Source organism: Micromesistius poutassou, assembly GCF_964030765.1.
Source record: "Micromesistius poutassou genome assembly, chromosome: 7".
NCBI lineage: Eukaryota > Metazoa > Chordata > Actinopteri > Gadiformes > Gadidae > Micromesistius > Micromesistius poutassou.
The window spans coordinates 15,296,763-15,315,946 of record NC_140277.1 but is presented as its reverse complement, the minus strand read 5'-3'; the positions used below and the strand labels follow the sequence as shown (position 1 = coordinate 15,315,946).

The 19,184-nt window shown below is 44.4% G+C and overlaps 2 protein-coding genes across 4 annotated transcripts in view; both read right to left on the bottom strand.

Annotated features, from left to right (window-relative positions):
• Positions 1-4,257, bottom strand: part of actn2b (actinin, alpha 2b) — a 21,249-nt gene extending 16,992 nt beyond the window's left edge. The window contains exons 1-3 of the mRNA XM_084470957.1: positions 3,918-4,257; positions 940-1,054; positions 506-625 (exon numbers count right to left, since the gene is read on the bottom strand). Of these exons, the coding sequence (XP_084327083.1) occupies positions 506-625; positions 940-1,054; positions 3,918-4,049 (367 nt within the window). The 5' untranslated portion in view covers positions 4,050-4,257. The remainder of the gene's footprint in view (positions 1-505; positions 626-939; positions 1,055-3,917) is intronic.
• Positions 4,258-4,804: 547 nt separating this feature from the next.
• On the bottom strand, positions 4,805-18,836 carry p4ha1b (prolyl 4-hydroxylase, alpha polypeptide I b). 3 transcript variants are annotated; one of them, XM_084471023.1, is made up of 16 exons: positions 18,632-18,836; positions 15,223-15,308; positions 14,931-15,027; positions 14,431-14,582; positions 13,570-13,707; positions 12,684-12,923; positions 11,808-12,016; positions 11,515-11,691; positions 11,075-11,145; positions 10,287-10,352; positions 8,707-8,806; positions 8,433-8,486; positions 8,271-8,336; positions 7,710-7,778; positions 7,395-7,491; positions 4,805-5,601 (listed from the first exon to the last, which is right to left on the bottom strand). In XM_084471023.1, exons 1-16 carry the CDS (start codon positions 18,643-18,645, stop codon positions 5,531-5,533), a joined length of 1,707 nt encoding a protein of 568 aa, XP_084327149.1. In that variant the 5' UTR covers positions 18,646-18,836; the 3' UTR covers positions 4,805-5,530. The 3 variants fall into 3 exon arrangements, with proteins under 3 accessions (XP_084327149.1, XP_084327147.1, XP_084327148.1); XM_084471021.1 differs by lacking the exon at positions 10,287-10,352; XM_084471022.1 differs by lacking the exon at positions 11,075-11,145 and having other exon boundaries at positions 10,287-10,357.
• Between the last annotated feature and the right edge of the window lie 348 nt (positions 18,837-19,184).

Sequence of the window (19,184 nt, the reverse complement as noted above, 5' to 3'; positions counted from 1 at the left end):
TTAACAGTTTGCAGGCCGTTACTGTAACGAAGGATTTGTTCCTAATTAACTGTAAAATAAAAGCCTTATGATGATGATGAGTAAAAGTTTTGGCTTCATATTCCCACGCTAGTTAGTTAGTTAGAAGCCAATCTGCCGTTTGTCTCCATTTCTTCCTACCCTTCTGTTTTTTACTGGAGATAATCATCATCACCATCATCATCACCATCATCACCATCATCATCATCATCATCTTCATCTAAATCGTAATAACAGATTTTATCTAAATAGGCTTTTATAGAATCTAATGGACAATTTACAATGGCAATCAAAATAATAACTAAATAATAATTAAACAAACATTGCGTTCATTGTGTTTATTTTCTGCAATTTTTTTTATGTGTTCTCACTTTGCTGTAAAGTGCAAACCAATCAAATGTATTCTAATGATTATAACCAGGAGTGGATGTTATTTGAATCAGTAGTTCTTCCATCACATCAACAGGCAGTACAGGAGGCCCGGTACCTTCAGCCCCGATGGAAACCAGCTTCACCCCCTTGCTTGTGATGAACTCCAGAGCTTTGTTCACATTGGCAATCTTATGAAAACGCATTTTCCCTCTGTCTGGCTTGGGTAACCTCTCTCCTGCACACATAAGAGAAAATAAAACTCAACAAAAGATATGTGTACATTATTATTTACAATATATTATGGTCATAATATGTATTACTATGCATATTATGGTTATAATGCTGATGTTATTAATTGCATTATTAGTACTATAGTATTATATTATTTGTGTATGTATTATAATATTATTGTATGAATATTATTACAAGGATAATTAGGATTAGTAGTATTAGCAGTAGCAGTAGCAGGAGCAGTAGCAGTAGTACTACCGGTAGCATTACCGTTGTTATAAGTGGTATCATTATAGTCAACAGTGGATTCTGTTTTACCTGAGATCACCTCCAGGAGCAGCATGAGCTTCAGGCCGTTCCTGAAGTCCTCCTCGATGTTTTCTATCTGTGTGCCTGCTTTCCTCAGGTGGGAGTTGCACCAGGCTGTGAAGGTCTAACAGGACACAGCAGCCATGAGTCAATCTAATGGGACAGGTTACATTGTCCCCATATGAACCTCATCCTTCTGTGTCAATCAGAAAGTGGTATTGGTGTTGTGATGTTATAAAGTGTCTGATATTATTAACCATCGTCATCATCATCATCACACTACGAATCATAGCAGTAAATCACAAGTTCCCCAGAGCAGGTTTAGCCTGTGTGTCTGCTTCTTAAAGTACATAGATCCCTGGCTACGCAGAATGCAAACCAACTGCAGTGTCTGACAGATAAGCTGCTCTTTTATCACCAACTCCTGGCACTTATAAGAGCAGTATATTATATGACTAGCAGTATTTTATATCATAAACAACAATCTGCAAAAGTAGAATGCAGACTTGCTCTCGTATTCTCATCATAAGTGCAGAAATGATGTGTTTAGTTAAAAAGTAGTTCCAATAATACCAATGTGATGGTGTGGTCATCACGGGTACTGAGATATAATCTTATAAACAGACATGTCATTTAGGTGGAAACCTTGTTCTTAAAAAAAAGTGGCGGTGGTTAAGAGTTTACAGCGAAAATGCGAGTCTTTTTAAAACTTTCCTGGCTCACGGCAACAACAATTTCCCTCGGCATTGTGGCCGTCCACGCGCCATTTGGAGATACATGTAATTCAAGACTGGATCATTGTCTTTCTCTGCCTATTTTTACACGCGTCTTTCAATGGTCTGTGACAGAGCTGGCGCGCGGCGGCCCGCAGCCCGGTACACACAGAGACGCCGTGCTGGGGCCAGGCCCCGCTGCACATTCCAGCTGATACAAGGGGGTAAATTTAGCCATCTCTGGTGTTCATCAAGATAGACGCGGGGAAGGAAAAACCTCAAAACGTTTCACGTACAGTGTGAGGTGAAATGTCACATGGGCTATTATATACACGCCGTGATCTTTCCCCTTGTCACTGCCTCCCAACTTCCTCCCTTTGCACCCTTTAAATGAGCCCCCATCGGCTTGTAAGAACAAAGGCACGCAGCCCTTTCTATCTGAACCACAGCTATTCCGACCGATGCAGTATCCCGGGATTAAATAAAGCCTTCCGTATCTGAAACTGTGTGGCCCTACGTAAGAGAGTGACATATGATGCTGAGGATTTGCTATTATCGCATCTCAAATCGTTACTGATCCATATTTGATGCTGTGACTGATGATACGGTTCAGAATCCTTCATCCTCCAGCTTATCCTAGATGCAGTGCAACCCATAGCTCTAATGAGTAGCATATAGGCTCCCAGTCGGTTTGTTTCTATTTGGTAGACTCACTCTGAGACACTATGAGCTATGAGCTACACTGTGAACACTGGTTTCTAATGAGCTGGTATGCTAGGTGAGACACTGTCAGTGGGTGATGGCAGTGATTGATGACTCTGCTTAGGGGAGTCATCAGTTCCCTGTGGAACATCAATGCAATGCTCTGTATCTGTCTCTCTCTCGAAGGGAGGGTGGGTGGTGGGGGGGGGGGTAAACAAAGTGCTTCTAACAGGCATCCCAATGCCACCTAGGAACCGAAGGACCCCCCCTGTGGGAGGAGCCTGTCTAAAAAGGGGAATATTTGAGGCTTTGGAACAAAGGCCTGCCAATTCCTGAGGGGCAAAGGAGACCGCAGTGTGCATGTGGTGTTGAACCGCTGTAGAAATGCAGCCAGTGTTTCTTAAATCCAACCAGAGCCCACAGCCCTGCCAAGTGTGACGATAAGATCTAAATATACAATATGAATCATATACAGCTCGGAGGACCACCCTGTCACCCTGTCACAAGTGCCTGATGCCTTTGAGAGCTGACAGGGTCAACCAACGGCTCGTCCAATCAAAACGCAGAGAGTCAACGCGCAAAGGAGAGAATGGCGGGAATTCTAATGTAATCTGTTTGTGGTTTCTTTGAGAGTTAACTGAAGTCCAACGCCTACTCAGGAAGCGTGTCACATGGAGACTGAAATTGAATTATTAATGGTATGCTTTGATGAAAGCTGAAATGTCTCCAATATGTCAAATAAAGGTCTCCAACAGGGGTAGGGTGGATATTGAATGTGATGGAGGAGTGTGCAGCATGTAGAAACCTACTCAATTGAGCTTTTCAGAAAGTTCACATTTTTACATGGACCATGTTCTTGGGACATTAATTAGCAATGAAGGTTTATCACAAATATGTGGTATTCTGTTTTAGGAGCTTTAGTCAGGGATTGCCTTCCACGGCAACAACTTTAATTAATGCTGAGGACAGATTTAAAACCCAGGGACGGGTAGGCCTCGTGGGCCTATATTCAGACCAACTGCTGGTGAGGGTTCAATGTGTTTTGGTGTGGTTTCCATCAACAAAGGAATTCTGCTCCAAGGACACTGGATTAACCTACTATAATGCCTTCGCTCCACAGGTTAAAATTAGATGTAGCATCCTTTCTAATCCCGAGAACGTCATCATGTGTTAGAAGCATCTGTTGACAGTTTGCATTCCGGGCGTATCAGTGGAATGGCAACAGTCTCGAGAGCCGCTCATAGCTTCTATTGTTAGCCGGTACCCAAAGCATCCCCCCCCCCCCCCACCTCGCCTCCAGTCAGATGGAGCCAAACCAGCCACCAGGGGCTCTGACTTCATACCACATACCAGGAACTATACAAACCATATATGATTGTTATAAAGCACAATAACGACCATCCTTGGAACGTCGTTCTTGTTCTTATTTTGTCTGTTTTACAAATCATTTTATTTTTCGGTGAATTTCAAGGAAAATAATAATAATTTAAAAAAAAAACTACAGCACGCAGGTTTACGATATACATTATACATCGTGTGATAGGGTACGCGTTTAACCAACTCACAACCTACTTTTCTTTGTTGTTTCTCCCAGGCGGGGTCCAGCAGCATGTCCCTGTCCCACTCATCCTCCTGCAGCATGTACTCATCCTCGTAGCCGTAGCCATTGTCGTAATGCACGATGGTCTCCACCTGGGTCATCATCCTGGCGTCCTGCTTTAGTTCCTCCACACACAGCAAATCGATATTACCCTTCAGGGTTTTAGCTCAGCTGGGGGGTGTTGTCGCGAGAGTGAGGTACGATGATCTGTGAAAAAAAAAAATCTCTCTTTGGTTTGTTTGTAGTTTATTTTTCTTTTGTTTTTTTTCTTTACTGCCCCTCCAACTCTCCCTGAACCTTCCTACCCGAGTGGTGTCTGGCCCCAGTTGCCGCAGCGGAACACCGGACTCCCGCAATTAGTACTGGCGGGACGCATGACGCAAACACAGTGCACTCGCAGTCTGCACACCCACCGCCCCCAACCAGTAACACACACACACACACACACACACACACACACACACACACACACACACACACACACACACACACACACACACACACACACACACACACACACACACAATCTCTCTCTCTCTCGGTCCATATCTCTCACGCACACACAGACGGACACTCTCTCACTCACACAGACACACACTCTCATGGTCAATATATCTGTCACACGCAACGGACACACACACTCACACACACCAGGCACAGACGCGCGCGTGCACACACACACACACACACACACACACACACACACACACACACACACACACACACACACACACACACACTCTCTCTCTCTCTCTCTCGGTCTATATCTCTCCAACACACATTACAACAGACATACACACTGGCACATAAAGACACACATACATACACGCACACAACAGGACAATGTCAGTAAATTAGCAACACAAAAGTATTTTTTTATTGCAAAAACAAACAGACAATTATTTTTACAAGTGACACAAAGAAAATGTAAAATATAAATACAAAAAAACTAAACTTTTGGAGTAAACCCATACGCCTACTTTCACATATCGCGTAGTGATTTTCATAAAGAATACCAAGGTTTTGGCCTCTGGAAACCATAAATTGTTCAACAACAAAATATACTTTAGCTGCATTGTTTTTGTATTGGGAACATTATTTCATATTTTATTTTTCCTTCTCATAAAGCATAATCCAATCGTTTTTATATCATACATAATATATTATCTATATCAGAGTATCCGAGTATTATAAAACACTTGAAGCAACCTGTTGAGCGTTGAAAAGAACAGGCTGGATGGAGCTTGCGATCTCTCAGAGGCTCTACAACCACAGTTCACCCAGAGTGCACGGACAGCATGTGTGGTAGACTGGAGGGGGAGGGAGGGAGGGGGGGTGTTCACCCAGGAGACATCCGCCAACAGTACCACAACATCACTCCCAAACGCTGCTGGTGGTGAACGCACATCGAAACCCAAACAAACAAATCAACGATCCGCGCGTCCCGGGCCGACCGGAGGGGAGAAGGAGTGACCGGAGGGCCGGGGGGAGGGCAACCATCATCGTTCTGTGTGTTGTGGTGGTGGTGGTCTGAGAGTTCAGTATGGCGATGAGCTGGGACTGGGAGGCGTGATAAACACCCCTATTACTTGGACTGGTCCAGATCGCAGGGCCGCCTCCACTCCTGGCCGCGCTCATGGATCCATTTGTTTGATACTGAGAAGCAGAAGGGGACACGCAAAAACATGTCATCGTTTACAATCGGTCCACTAATGTCCCCGGGCTACCTGTGTGTGGGTATGTCGTATCGCACCGGCCACATGAGGGCATGAGTTGTAACTCACTGCAAATGGATTTTGATAAAAGTGTCTGATGAATGACTCGTTCGTATTTAATAGTAGGCCTAAATCCGCCATGAAATTGAAAATCGTAAAACTCCATCATTAAAATCACAAATCGTGAAACATCGTATCACGATTTGTGATACGTATAACACCGGAAATCATAAATGGTGAGCGCGGCGTCGCCACTAATTGGTATCCAATGACATCCATGACAGGACTACAGGACGTGCTGACGGGGCCTGTGGTGTGTCAGGTCGTTGTTGTTTTTTCGACATTTTCGGTGTCACATGCGGCCCTTAGCTGCCCACGTCAAGTTTTTCAACGTTAATTTTTCTTGTTAAATTTCAATAAAATAATGTTATTTTTTAAAATAATATATATTATAATATATAGATATATCCAGCGCTGCAGCTGGATGCTACTCGAACGTTCCATTTCCCATGAGACCTCCCGGCCGTTATAAAATATTGAAAGATATGACTAATTTGACAAAGAATGGATTTCACATTTCATAATAGGCTAATAAAGTGCCGTGACTCGATGGTAATATCCCCCTCCCTCCCCCCCACCGAAAAAAAAAAATTATAATCGAGCACCCTTACTGAACCACTATCCGTTTGAGCACCTATAAATACCAATCGAACGTTCGCGTTATATTGGAGTAGGGAGCTCTACGGAACTTACCAGAGCAGGGCTGCCTGCTGCGCCCCTGGCCAGGGTGTCAGCGGTATCGGGCACAGTCCACTGGTAACGTTTCAGTAGTGCTTCCTGCTCCACTTTTGTCAACTTTGACAATAAACCGTTCCCTCATATGGTTGGTTTTCATTTACGCCGGACATTTTTTCAACTACAATTATGAGGCTCCAAAAAACATTATGCGATATTTTGCAAATAGATCGAATTTTTTTGTTTTGTTTTAACTACAAGGCCTTGAGAAACCAATGTTTCAACAGACTCTTTACAATGTACCGGTATACTACAAAATAGTTGTACAATGTAGGATTTCAATGTAGGATTTTTCACCATCTTGTGTAGACCTATAGTAGCCATCATATCTCTCTCTCTCTAACCCTATAAATCAAATATCCTTGTTTTGTTAGGTATATCGATGTTAGGTAAATCGCTGTATAGATAGATAGCCTACTATTGATAAGCAATGCATTGAGCAGTGTGATGGAGAAGCTGTTTTACTTGATTTTGTTTGATTTGTTGGAGAAGTTACTATTGCACCATTTAATGTCTTTAAATAAAGGAATGAAGACATTGGCCATTTTTTTCCTAAAACCCCAGCTGTCGCGCTTTCAACTTTTATTCAAATGTATCTGCAGCTGGACGCTATTGGAGTAGGTTGGAGTTTCATAACGAGGATGGCCGATCAAAGAGCGATAGTGAGGAGAGTAGAAACCTACGCCCTCTAGTGGTAGAGTTCCGAAGCTGAGAGAGTAACGCATTGCATTCCCAATGAAAAAAACAAAACTACTACTGTACACATGGCGACTCATTTCAGATGACTAATTAAGATCCTATGAGCTGAGGTCGAAATAAATGCAGTAACGTGTGGTTTTGGTCAAGGTAAAAGAGTGTTTCTCAGGAACACAACCACAATCATAGTAGATAATATCCTATGCTATTTCTGATCCATTTTAACCATGGCTCTGGACTTACCCCACTTGTTCCCCACCAGCACTGGGCATGCTGCGTGCCGCGTGCTGTAGTCTCCCTCCCCGCTGGCAAACAGGTTGTACCAGAACACTGCAGTTCCCTGCACACACACACACGCACACACACACACACACACACACACACACACACACACACACACACACACACACACACACACACACACACACACACACACACACACACACACACAATATACATTTGACCGGGAGTTGTACAATTTTGAATTAATGATTTATTCAATATGTTACAATACTAATCAAGTCGGGGTAAGGACAAAAATGGGCATCCTCTTGGTACCTTCTTGGGCCATACGGCTGCTCCTACGTCTGGAAACACGGTAGCGCCCCCTGCTGCCACGTCAGTCATCTGCAGCACACAGGGAAATGACGGGGACAACACTTAAACCTTCGATGCATGCAGGAGGTGGAATTGATAAGGTTTTCATGGCTCGCCGGTTTTATAGTCGGACCATCTGACTGGTTCATTAATTCCTGCCAGGGGTGGAATGACTGAGTGACTGACCCACCAGCACAGGAGGAGTGCGGAGCTGTGATAAAGAAGCCCAGACTTTTACTTTGTGAACTCGGAACTTTCCACTTTATGCAACTACAGCTGGATGCGCTCAAATCTCCTCATATCCACTCGAGGGGGGGGGGGGGCATGAAATAAAAGATAAAAATGAAACCAAGTGCCAAAACGATCAGAAAATGAATGATGAAAAAAAGTATCATCCTTACAGTATGATGAATCATTTTATCAAGAAATAAATAAATAGTTTGACAACGGTAATAACTCACAAGGAGAACAGTGAACCGATATCTGTGAAGAAACAAAGAGCAGCATACTGAACACACTCACGTAGAAGAGCCACGTGGCCACGCGGTTCCCCGTGCCCAGCTCTTTGAATGCGTCCGGTTCGTCTTTCTGCCGAGGCCAGACCAGGTTAAAGGTTACACTCACAGCTCAACAACAAAGAATGATTACAGAAAGGTGTCGTCAGGTTTAGTCATCAGTTCCTACCCTTCCAAAGTCAAAGTGTGGTTCATATTGACCTCCAACGCCATAGTTTGCAACCTAAAAGGGTGAAAACCAAGAATAAATGTGATTTAAATGCAATGTACATGACAAATGCTTTACACACACACATATTTCTATATATATATATATATATATGTGTGTGTGTGTGTGTGTGTGTGTGTGTGATTAACTATATACATGGTTTTATGAAATGCTAATACATATAATCAATATTAGTATTTTAGTGTATTTTTCCAAACACAAAGTTGAGTTCTACCTGCATCTCTTCTGCAGTGTCCATCTCCAGCCCGGTGAGATCTTCAATCCTCTGATTAATCTTATCGATCAGCGGGTCATCGTAGCCAGTCAGCCAGGCGCTGGTAGGAAACAATATGTGTCACATGCATTGCGGGTTAACGTCCACAAGATGGCGCTAAAGATCTGAGCTGGAGAACGAAACGGAAAACATGCAGAAAGAAATCGTCATGCTTAGTCAAGCCTACTCAATGAAATTACATTAGGAAATTGCGGAAATACAACGCATGATGTTTATCCATAAGAGAAGGACAAACTATAGACGACGGCCCAGGATACAGAATCTCCTATCGGCTGAGGATACACAGAATGTCACAGAAGGAACGCACGTGGCACAACTTTAACAATGCCCAATGTGTACAACCATGGAGGGCCTCGAGGGAGGCAGGGCATCACAAATGGACTCAGAGGACTACAGCATGGCTCTCTAGTAGTAACTACCACTAGTGTCACAGAGGTAGCCTCCCCTCTCCTTTACACCAGACACCTTTCATCAAAAGGGCAGACACCCCCCCCCCCCCCCCCCCCTCTGACAGTCTAGCACTCGGGTCTTACTGAATGATTTCCTGACAGGGTTTCAGCAAAGAACCCTTTCAAGTGAGGATACAAGGCCGCGGACTCCAAAGGATTACTGTGTCATTTCTGGGTTAAGCTTGGCAGTGCCGACCAGTCAACGGTTACTGTAAAAGTGTCAAGACACAAGTCAAATAAAACTGTGGCCGGATCTGGACGACGGAGTTGTGGGAGCATACTAAATCAGACCGAGGACTATGTGGCTGGGGGTGAAGCTCACTTTTATTGCCGTACGATCGCCAAAGTATCTGCTCATAACTCTGTATCATAACTCATGCACTTTACAAGCTACATTGTTGACTCACATGCCAGAGCTTCTATAAACAGTTTGCATAAAGCCTCACAATGCATTGTGGGAGTCAATTTGGGAATGTGTTATAATAATAAACTTCCATAAAGGTTTAATTCCTTGGAGCTTTGCAGGAGTCTTAAATCTGAGATGGGGAAATAGATGAGAAATAGCGCACTCGCGCAGTGCATGCATGCATCTGTAACACGCTTACGTCCCCCCATGAACTTTTGTAGTAACAGGAGAAGCTTGTGAGAGAGGGAGTGAGCAGCCACGTTGAAAGCTCGTCGTTTTTTGGAGCCTTGGAAAAAAGTGCTTATGATAATTCCAGAGGACATAACCAGGTCAAACAGAGTCCAACGCTTCAACAACAGCTCGAAACGTTGAAAGCTTTCCATTGCAACTTCACCCCAAAATATGACCCGAGAAATATCAGCCATGCATGATAGAAAAAATACAAATGTTTCATTTGTAATCGGTGTTGGACGTGGTCTTATCCACATCCCACAGAAACGGTATTTCCATGGATGGCTGGATTCGACCAGTAGAGTGCCTGAGTGTTATATATGGTGCAGCATGCCTGATGAATTCACGCCGTAGGTGTTGGCTTCCATCCACGGATAACAACGGGCGAGGCGATGCAGAGGAGCTGCTCTGACCGGTGACCTGTGACCTCTTACCTCTTGGAGACTCTGTACCGGGCCGTGGTCAGTTTCCCGGTTAGGGGGTCATGCACCGTAGCACGCCTTAACTAGCTCAGGACACCACAGAGGACGGCGCGGGGAGGCAACACACAGGAATACAGAGAGGACGAGGATAGGCAAGGAAAGAGAGAGAGAGAGAGAAGAAGAAGAGCAGATGCGGTCACTGTTGCTTCAATGGAACTTTATCTCTGAGAAAAAGGTTGCGTTGGTTTTTGTTCTTGATGCTTTTTGATGATGATGATGATGATAATGAATTAATTATGATAATGATTTTTGGTTGTGATTTTACAATGGCCTTACATTAACTAAATAACATTAAATCTACAGTGCATCCACCGTAATCAATTTTTTGGACTTTCTTACAGATCAGTAGCCAACCTCCACTTGGTAAATTTGTTTTGTAGTACAGCTACAAAATCTCTTTTACTGGGTGTCAGCAGCACCGCCTGCTCCAAGAAAACCACCAGAAGAACCAATTTCTGTCCACCGGAAGGTACGTAAACCAATCAGACATGATGTCGCTTGCACTTTCCGTTCCCTCTTTTCTTTTGCTCCATGGCGTCAGAGGTTTTGTTAAAAGCAGGAAAGGACACGTGCTGTGAGGTCAATGCGTCGCTACGTGGCCCGGATCGGCGAAGACAGGAGAAGGGGTGGGAGGGGCTGAGATAAATACATCATATATATATATATATATATATATTTATACAAGATTAGCCTCTCCTCCTCTCCCCTTGCTCCCCGCCCCCCTTTCCTCCTAGCCTTACCTTTTGCTGATCCGGTATGGAGCGGTCTCCAATATGCCGGTGATTGGGTTGGAAATAGTGGCCCTGCGCAGCTGTGGAGCCAGGGACATGTTCAACCCATCTGTGTGTGTGTGTGTGTGTGTATGTGTGTGTGTGCGCTTTGTGCTTGTGCATGTGTGTATCTGTGCTCATGCCACTTGATGCGCTTGTAATGAGTTTACGGGCAATACCGTTCTAGACCCGCGGCATCGAAATAAAATAACTAAAATACATTTCAATTTCCATTAAGACAAACTCAATGCATGCATCATTGAACCATGACTTGGTTAACCTGCTAACTGCTAGCAGCTTTATTTATGCAGAGTTTCTATTGTATATATCGTTGGGTGAAACTCTATTCTGGTCTATTCGTGGCACCAGGGCAGCTTACATGAGAAGACACAAGACGGACGGTCCCTTACCCTGGGCTTGGCCAGGCTCTTGACCTTCTCGATCTCGCTGTGGGAGATGATGTCGTGGTAGCGGACGATGTAGGGCCGGTCCCACTCATCCTCCTGTTTCACCGGACTCAGCAGGTACATGGGGTTGCGGTGGTTGTCGTAGTAACGGCAGAAGAGCCGGCTCTGTCGGCGCGGCGTCTGTGTGCGGATAAAGATTCAGTTCAAAAACGTTGCATCAGAAGGACGAACGAATGCAAAATGGCGATGGGTCAAGCGGTGTCAACTTGAACGTGGAAGGAGGGGGGGGGCCTCACCATCCGGATGCCCTCGCCCCGACACAGCTTCTCGTACATCTTCCTCTCGGGGATGGGCTCCTTGAAGCCTTTCTTCTTGGGCTTCTCCTCTGTTTGGGTCGTCCCCTCGTCCCGGTGTTTCTGGGCGGCCTCCTCCTCGTCGCTCCTCTGCTTCAGCATCTGGAACTCAAAGTACTTCAGGTTCCCCCGGCCGCGCTGGTGCTCCGAATCTGGAGACGATTTTATACATACACACATATATATATATATATTAAAGAAAAGGAAAACATTAATGTCAAACATTATTGGATGCTGTTTTATTTAATACACAATCGTCTCATCTCATTAATTATTACAGTGTTAAATAGTTATTATCATTTTTGAAATGTTTTATCTTTAGTAAACTAAACATGTCGGTGGTGATAAGATAAGATAACCGGCACATTTGTGATGTGGTCGGGGAATATCTTTTGTGAGCTTTCTGTTTTTCGACTATACAGAGATCCCTGGAGCTCTTTCCAGTTATTCAGTGACCATTTCTTTCCCTCATTCAGTGGTGTATTAAATATGAGCCAAACATCTGGGGAAAAAATATGGACCAAGTACATAATATAATAACAACTTTTTCAGTCAAGCCCTGAAATAACATCCAACAGGGACAGAAGACACCGCGCACTGGTTACATAACCAGTGGTGATCTGGCATGACTCTCTCCTCGGGTCTGGCTACATTGACCATGACCAATGTTTAGAATAAACCATGTTGTCACTGAACTCCTCAGTGATAAATACCTATTTGGTATCATCCATGTCATGTCATTTCATCCTAATATAAATATATAAAAAAAAGAAATGAAAAAAAAAACCACACGTCTTGTTGACTTGGTGTCAGACTCACCCAGCGTGAGCAGCCTCTTGGTGAACTCCAGCGCTCTCTCCAGCTCCCCCTGCTGGTAGGTGGCGTAACTGAGGTAGTCCAGCACGGTCACCTTGTCGATGGTGGACTCCTCAGCCAGGTCCAGCTGCTGCAGGGCTTGGCTCATCCACAGCTCCGTGTGGTAGTAGTCCGAGTCTGCGTAGGCGATCTTGCCCAGCTCGTAGCAGTCCTCCACCGTCATGGGGCTCTTATACGTCACCCCTGGCGGCGTTGGCCACGGTGATGAAGGCCACGGTGGTGGTGAAGGTGCCCACGGTGGTGGTGGAGGACGATGTAAGGCGGTGGTGATGAATGTGATGGTGATGGAGGTGGAGGTGATGTTGATGATGATGATGATGATGACGATGAAGGTGATGAGGATGATGGTGATGAATATACAGTAGCGACGATGAAGGGGATGGTTGTCATTGGGATGCCGACGATGAGGAGAAAGAAGAAGACAATCAAGAAATGGAATGTGGAGAAAAGCAGAGAAAACGTGGAGAAGGAAAAAAATGTCACGGAATTAAAAGAGGGGAAAAAAGAAAAAGAAAACAAGATTTTTTTTCCTATATTTTTCCAGGAGCTTTTCATCCAGCAGCAGCAGTGATGTGTGTGTGTGTGTGTGTGTGTGTGTGCGTGCGTGCGTGTGTGCATGCGTGTGTGTGTGTGTGTGTGTGTGTGCATGTGTGTGTGCGTGTGTGCATGTGTGTGTGTGTGTGTGTATGTGTGTGTGCGTGCGTGCATGCGTGTGTATGTGTGTGTGCATGTATGTGTGTGTGTGTGCGTGTGTGTGTGTGCGTGCGTGCATGCGTGCGTGCATGCATGCATGTGTGTGTGCACTTGTGTGCTGCTGAGGCCTACTCACCAGGCAGGTTGCCGGTGGAGATGGTGTTGGTGTCCAGATGGTACGTGTCCTGCAGTCGCAGCAGAGCCTTGGCCGCCCCCGTCTGGTCGTCCTCAGTGGGGAAGTGCTTGCGCTGCATGGTCAGGTTGGAGATGAAGGCTGGACGCAGGATGAGCGGGAGGGGGGGGGGGACCATGTAGCAGATTAACTATCGCCCTGGATCAGACTAGCATACTGTCGACAAGTACCCGTCCTCCAGATGGAACATTGTTGTTGTTTTTTGTATCACTGTCAGATTCGATCTCTACTGGTCTGGTCAAATCCAGTCATCGATGGACATGCCGTTTGTGTGGGATGTGGATGAGACAGCATCCGACACGATCACAAATTAAACATTTGCTCTTTTTTTATAATGCATGGCTGACATGCATTGTGTGTCTTAAAGAGAATGTTTTGCCTTTAAATATCCCCTGTACAAAAAACGTGAAACCCCCCCCCCAATTTGAATCCAATACATTCATATGTCAGTTACACAAGACAGCCTCCAAGTCATCCCCGTCTTTAAAATTGTTCATTTTAGTCCTTCAAAATGTATATTGACCCTCTCACTCTAAACGTTGGGTTCCTCCACTTTCACACTGTTTACTGTCTCTATAGCTTTCTCCTCTCCTCGTTCAAACATCTGTGTCGTGTGACACACCAATACACCCATCCACACATCCACCCATCCATCACCCATCCACCCATCCATCACCAATCCATCCATCCATCACCCATCCACCCATCCATCACCCATCCACCCACCCATCCATCACCCATCCACCCACCCACCCATCTGGGTCCGGGTGGTGGCGTTTTCCTCCCCACGGGGGTGACACTGACCTTCGGTGGTGTCACTGAGCACCAGGGTCTCCAGCTCGCCCCACTCCGTGTTCAGCCTCTTCATCAGCTTGAAGGCGTTGACCGGGTGGCCCAGGAATCCCTCTGGGTCCTGGACGGCCGTGACGGACAGGGAGTCCAGCTGATTGGCCCACCTGATGGAGAGGGGGGGGGGGGGGGGGGGTCCAGTTAGGGGTCATATAGTGTTGATGCTGGGGCGGCTGGAGATGCATAATGTCAACCTGCTCATTAACGAAAACAAGTCACCTTGGATAAAAGCATCTGACCAGTGACCATGGAATAGCAAATAGATATTTGCAGATTGGAGTTTATTTATGTATGGTTGTGTCGGTGTAAGTGTGCCAGTATGTGTGCATCTATTTGTGTGTGTGTTCATGTAAATGTGCTTGACCGGGCCTCTCTTCTTTGTTAATTGACACGTGTACACAAATATGTGTATGTGTGTGTTGGAGTGTGTGTATGTGTGTGCGTGCATGTAGTACCGTTTGACCTGCTCCAGCTTGTTCTCCTCCACTCTGATGTATTCCTTGAGAGAAGTGACCATATCCTTCTCTGTGAACAGCAGGTCTGTCATGTGACCTGAAGGACACACACACACACACACACACACACACACACACACACACACACACACACACACACACACACACACACAGAGCAGTACCATTTCATATCAATAGATGACTCCATTAAATCTAAAGTGAATCCAGGACATTGCACTGTACATGCACAGATATACCTGCATGTACACTTATATCTATTTTCTGATCTTACCGATTGAGGTGTAGAAGTCACTGTGGGCTGAGAGGGACTTCAAGAGGATGCTCAGGAAAATACATAACGAAAACTGCAGTCTCATCCTGAATATGGTACAGACAGACAGACGCGCAAATATTAAAAATTGTTTCCAATTACAATTTTCTATGCATGAATTTGGCTATTTTTGTTAATGCTTGTTTGCTGAATCCAAAATAACAGACAAAACAATGCTACTGCATTGCATTGTGACCAAATTCCTTTTCGGTCGATTAGAAACAGATGTTTCTGTTTGTTTGTTGAGGCTGAATGTCATTACAGTATTTTGGAGGACCACACTTTGCACCTCCGACCATACAAGCCAAGTAAAACAAATCATCTAAAAGTTGGATACAAAACGACTGTGACGCAGCAATAAAGCAAAACAGCGTGCGCTCAAGGGCCGAAAGGACGAGGGGAAGAAAAACTAAGAAAAGAGGGCTTTGAATTTTGAAAAGGAGATGGAGTGATAGGGCCATTGGGCCAGATTGACATCAACTGCAGGATATCTGTAATTCCTATCAAGCTACAGCTTGCCACCCACCACACCAGGCCAAATATAACGCCCTGGTTACGCTGGTTCAGCCCTGGCCGCGTGTGCCATTGACAGAGAGCAGGGGAGAGAGAGTGGGCGAGTCAAGTGCAAAGGCATGAAGAGTTTTGCGGATGGTAAGAGAAAAGGGACACATCAGGCAGGAAGTGAGGAAGCGTAATTTTGAATAATCTGAAATATTGTAGATATTCAAACGTTATTTGACAGAAAAATGAAATTCGGAAAATACTTTTGATTGACAGGGTTCACGTTCTTTGCAGAATTGACGTAAACTATCTTAGTCAATGGCTAGAGGTGATGTGAATACATAGAGGCTCTGCTTTATCTGTTGAACCACACTGTAGGCAAGTGGTGGTGCTTCAAACTGCTCAATTATATGATATGAATGTCACACGTATTTGGGCAATATAAGAAATACAAACACTATTCATACTTACATACATACAAGTGAAAATTCTAATACAAACCAGTTGCATTATAACGCAGTTACAGTAGGTGTTCAAAAATGATCTTGTGAGTTTTATTTCTTGTTTGGATCGGTTGACGGCAACTCCATTAAGCCAACATATAAGCTAACGTAGGAATGAAAAGTAGGAATGAAATATTTCCTATTTATAATAAAATGGAAAATAAAATGGACATTGTTGCCCGAAGTTTGAGGAGTTTGAACATGTGTAACAGCACAGGGTAGGCAGTAACGTAGCGTATGAAACTCTCTGTTCTAATGAACAGGGAGGCTCCCCAACATCTGGTCACTTTAGTGACATCACAAATTGAAGCCTTGGGTCCTGAGGTTGCCCTGCCACTGCCTGCAGTAATAACAACTACCTTAAAACATCCGCTCCAACCACACACTGGGCTAAACTAAGAAAACTGTTCTGAGAAATAAAACATCAGCACAACTTACATTCAAAAATAACTCCTTTCACATAAAGTGGCCATATTCAATGCCCATATGAGAAAGCCCGAGTTGTATTTACATCATTTTTTCCATTATTTAAAGACGCAATAACAGGTCACGTATTGGTTGGATTTTACACACGCACACGTGTGCACGCACACACACACACACACACACACACACACACACACACACACACACACACACACACACACAGACACACACCTCAGTACAACGCACACACACACACACACACACAAAGTAAAGGTCACAAATGAATGCATAAGTGGGCAGCCTGTGGCTACCTCCTCTATGTGTTGCCTTAACCAGCCACCCTTACCCACAGGCTGGGGCAGGTCCCTCCCAGACAAGTCCTGACTCTTTAATGAAAGTCAATGAAAGAAAGAAGGTCCTGTCAGCCAAGGCTCTCATGCAGAAGGACATGCAGGACCCAGCTAAGCCATGAGCACACTGTGTCTCCACAAGCATGATGTACCATAAAGCAATCCGCTATAGGGTTAGATTGTTTTATCATATATGACGTTAGGTACCAGTCGGTTCTCCTGTGTTTAGAAATAGTAGGCCTATAGCGGAGGGACAGAGTTTTATAGTTATCATAATTATATATATATATATATATATATATATATATATATATATTATTACATAGTTATTGTACTAAAGGTTTATGGGTATCATAATTGTAAACACTAGTATGACACAAGTCTCCAGGGGATGGATGTTCTCTCATTCCAGTCAAAATGATTTTTTTGCAACGTTGAGTGAAGTCCTCATAATGAATGGACATGAATGGGCTCAGAAGACCTGAGGGGACAGCCAGAACCTAGCAACTCATAATGGATAATCCCTGTGAATGCTTGCCCAGTTGCCCCTGACATTTCCTTAATAAAACTGTCCTTGCTGAGGTCTGGGATGTATACCTAGTACTGCTTTAGGACTGCTTTGGGCTAATACAGTTGAAACTTACATCAATGTAGGTTCTTTTTGTTGTTCAAATGCAATCATTTCCAGGCTATATCTATATCTATATCTATATATATCTATATATATATCTATATGTATATAGATATATATATATAGATATATATAAAAGTATAAGTCAACATTGTTACTCACACGCATCGTGAGAATGCTAATCACTGTAAATACTGAAGCTCGTCATCATAAATATCATTATTGGGGGTCTCTGCAGAGCTTAAGGGAAAGTTCCCGAATGCGCTGAGGAAAGACTGCCACGTCTTCGCCCCTCCCCCGCAGAGAGAGAAGCGAGAGTGGGCTCTCAGAGTGAGCTCTCCCCCTCCGCATGGACCAGTACCTTCTTTCCCTGGGAGAACCTCGTGAGGTTATGGGCCAGATGGGATGGGTTAGGTCCACTGCGGGGGAGCGGGGATAATAACTCACCTCATTAACCTATTCCCATGAACTCACAGTGGCACAGCATGTAGGCAGAATATCAAAATAAAATAAAATACATCACAATAATGCATGACTATTGTTAATACAACACTGATTTAATGGGTCTATACTGTTCCTCACATTGTATTTGTGGCAAACTAATTATTTGTTGAGTATATATTTCAATGACTATAACCTTTCCGACAACAACAACGATCTATATTCTTATTGACAACCTGGAATTCGAGAGATTTTCAAATTAAAAGCACCGCTATGTGTGCGTAGTCGTCACGCTGATCGGCGGAAGCATCCCACGTTCCGATGATGACGGAAGATAACCAACTGATCGATCCTCGTATGAATGAGGACGATCAGGTCATTCAAACCATCCTAATGTTTTAACGCTTTCATTGCCCCCATATGACGCAGGCTGCGTGCTGTAAACACCGACGGACATTAAACACTACTACTACTACTTCCAGCTGCAAAAAACGATGATCCCATGCGTGAATATTTACCGATACTCGAACATCTTGATAGAAGTAAACGGATCCTTCAGTCCAAAAATAAATAAATGAAGCTCCAATCCAAGGCTCAAGTCGCAGGTCTGGTCAGCTCAAAAAAAAAAGATGCCTTGCTAAAGTTGACTGCACATATACTTTTCGGTGTCTCTGACTCAGCCACGCTGCTGCGGGACAGTGCTCGCCATCTGTTGGAGTGGGCTGGTCTTCAGCTCCCGTCAGGAGAAGCGCTACGTGCAGAGTTACACATACACCGTGGTGCCGCTGTCCTACCACGCTTTTCGTCTCGTCTCACAAAATTTCGATGGGAGGTGTCCTGACCTACATTTTGACAGTCATGGTGATATTCATCCCCACTTTTAGGATAATACTTAGAATGGGCTGAATGGTCTCCTTTTGACCCGCTCCTCTAAACTTTACTGAGATGTCAGAGAGATTGGAGCCAGTGTTGGATTTGTGGTGCAGTTCCTTTTTTTTTTTTTATTTTGTTGACATTTACTCAAAAATGTATTAATCAACGGTGGGGTACTGAAATGTATATTCCGTTCTA

What these genes read in the sequence shown, in the direction of transcription:
- p4ha1b (XM_084471023.1), bottom strand. An exon ending in CAAGAGGCTGCTCACGCTGG is followed by an intron (nt 12,017 to 12,683) that starts GTGAGTCTGACA and finishes AATCGTCTCCAG; the next exon opens with ATTCGGAGCACCAGCGCGGC. An exon ending in AGAGCCTGGCCAAGCCCAGG is followed by an intron (nt 11,146 to 11,514) that starts GTAAGGGACCGT and finishes CTGGCTCCACAG; the next exon opens with CTGCGCAGGGCCACTATTTC.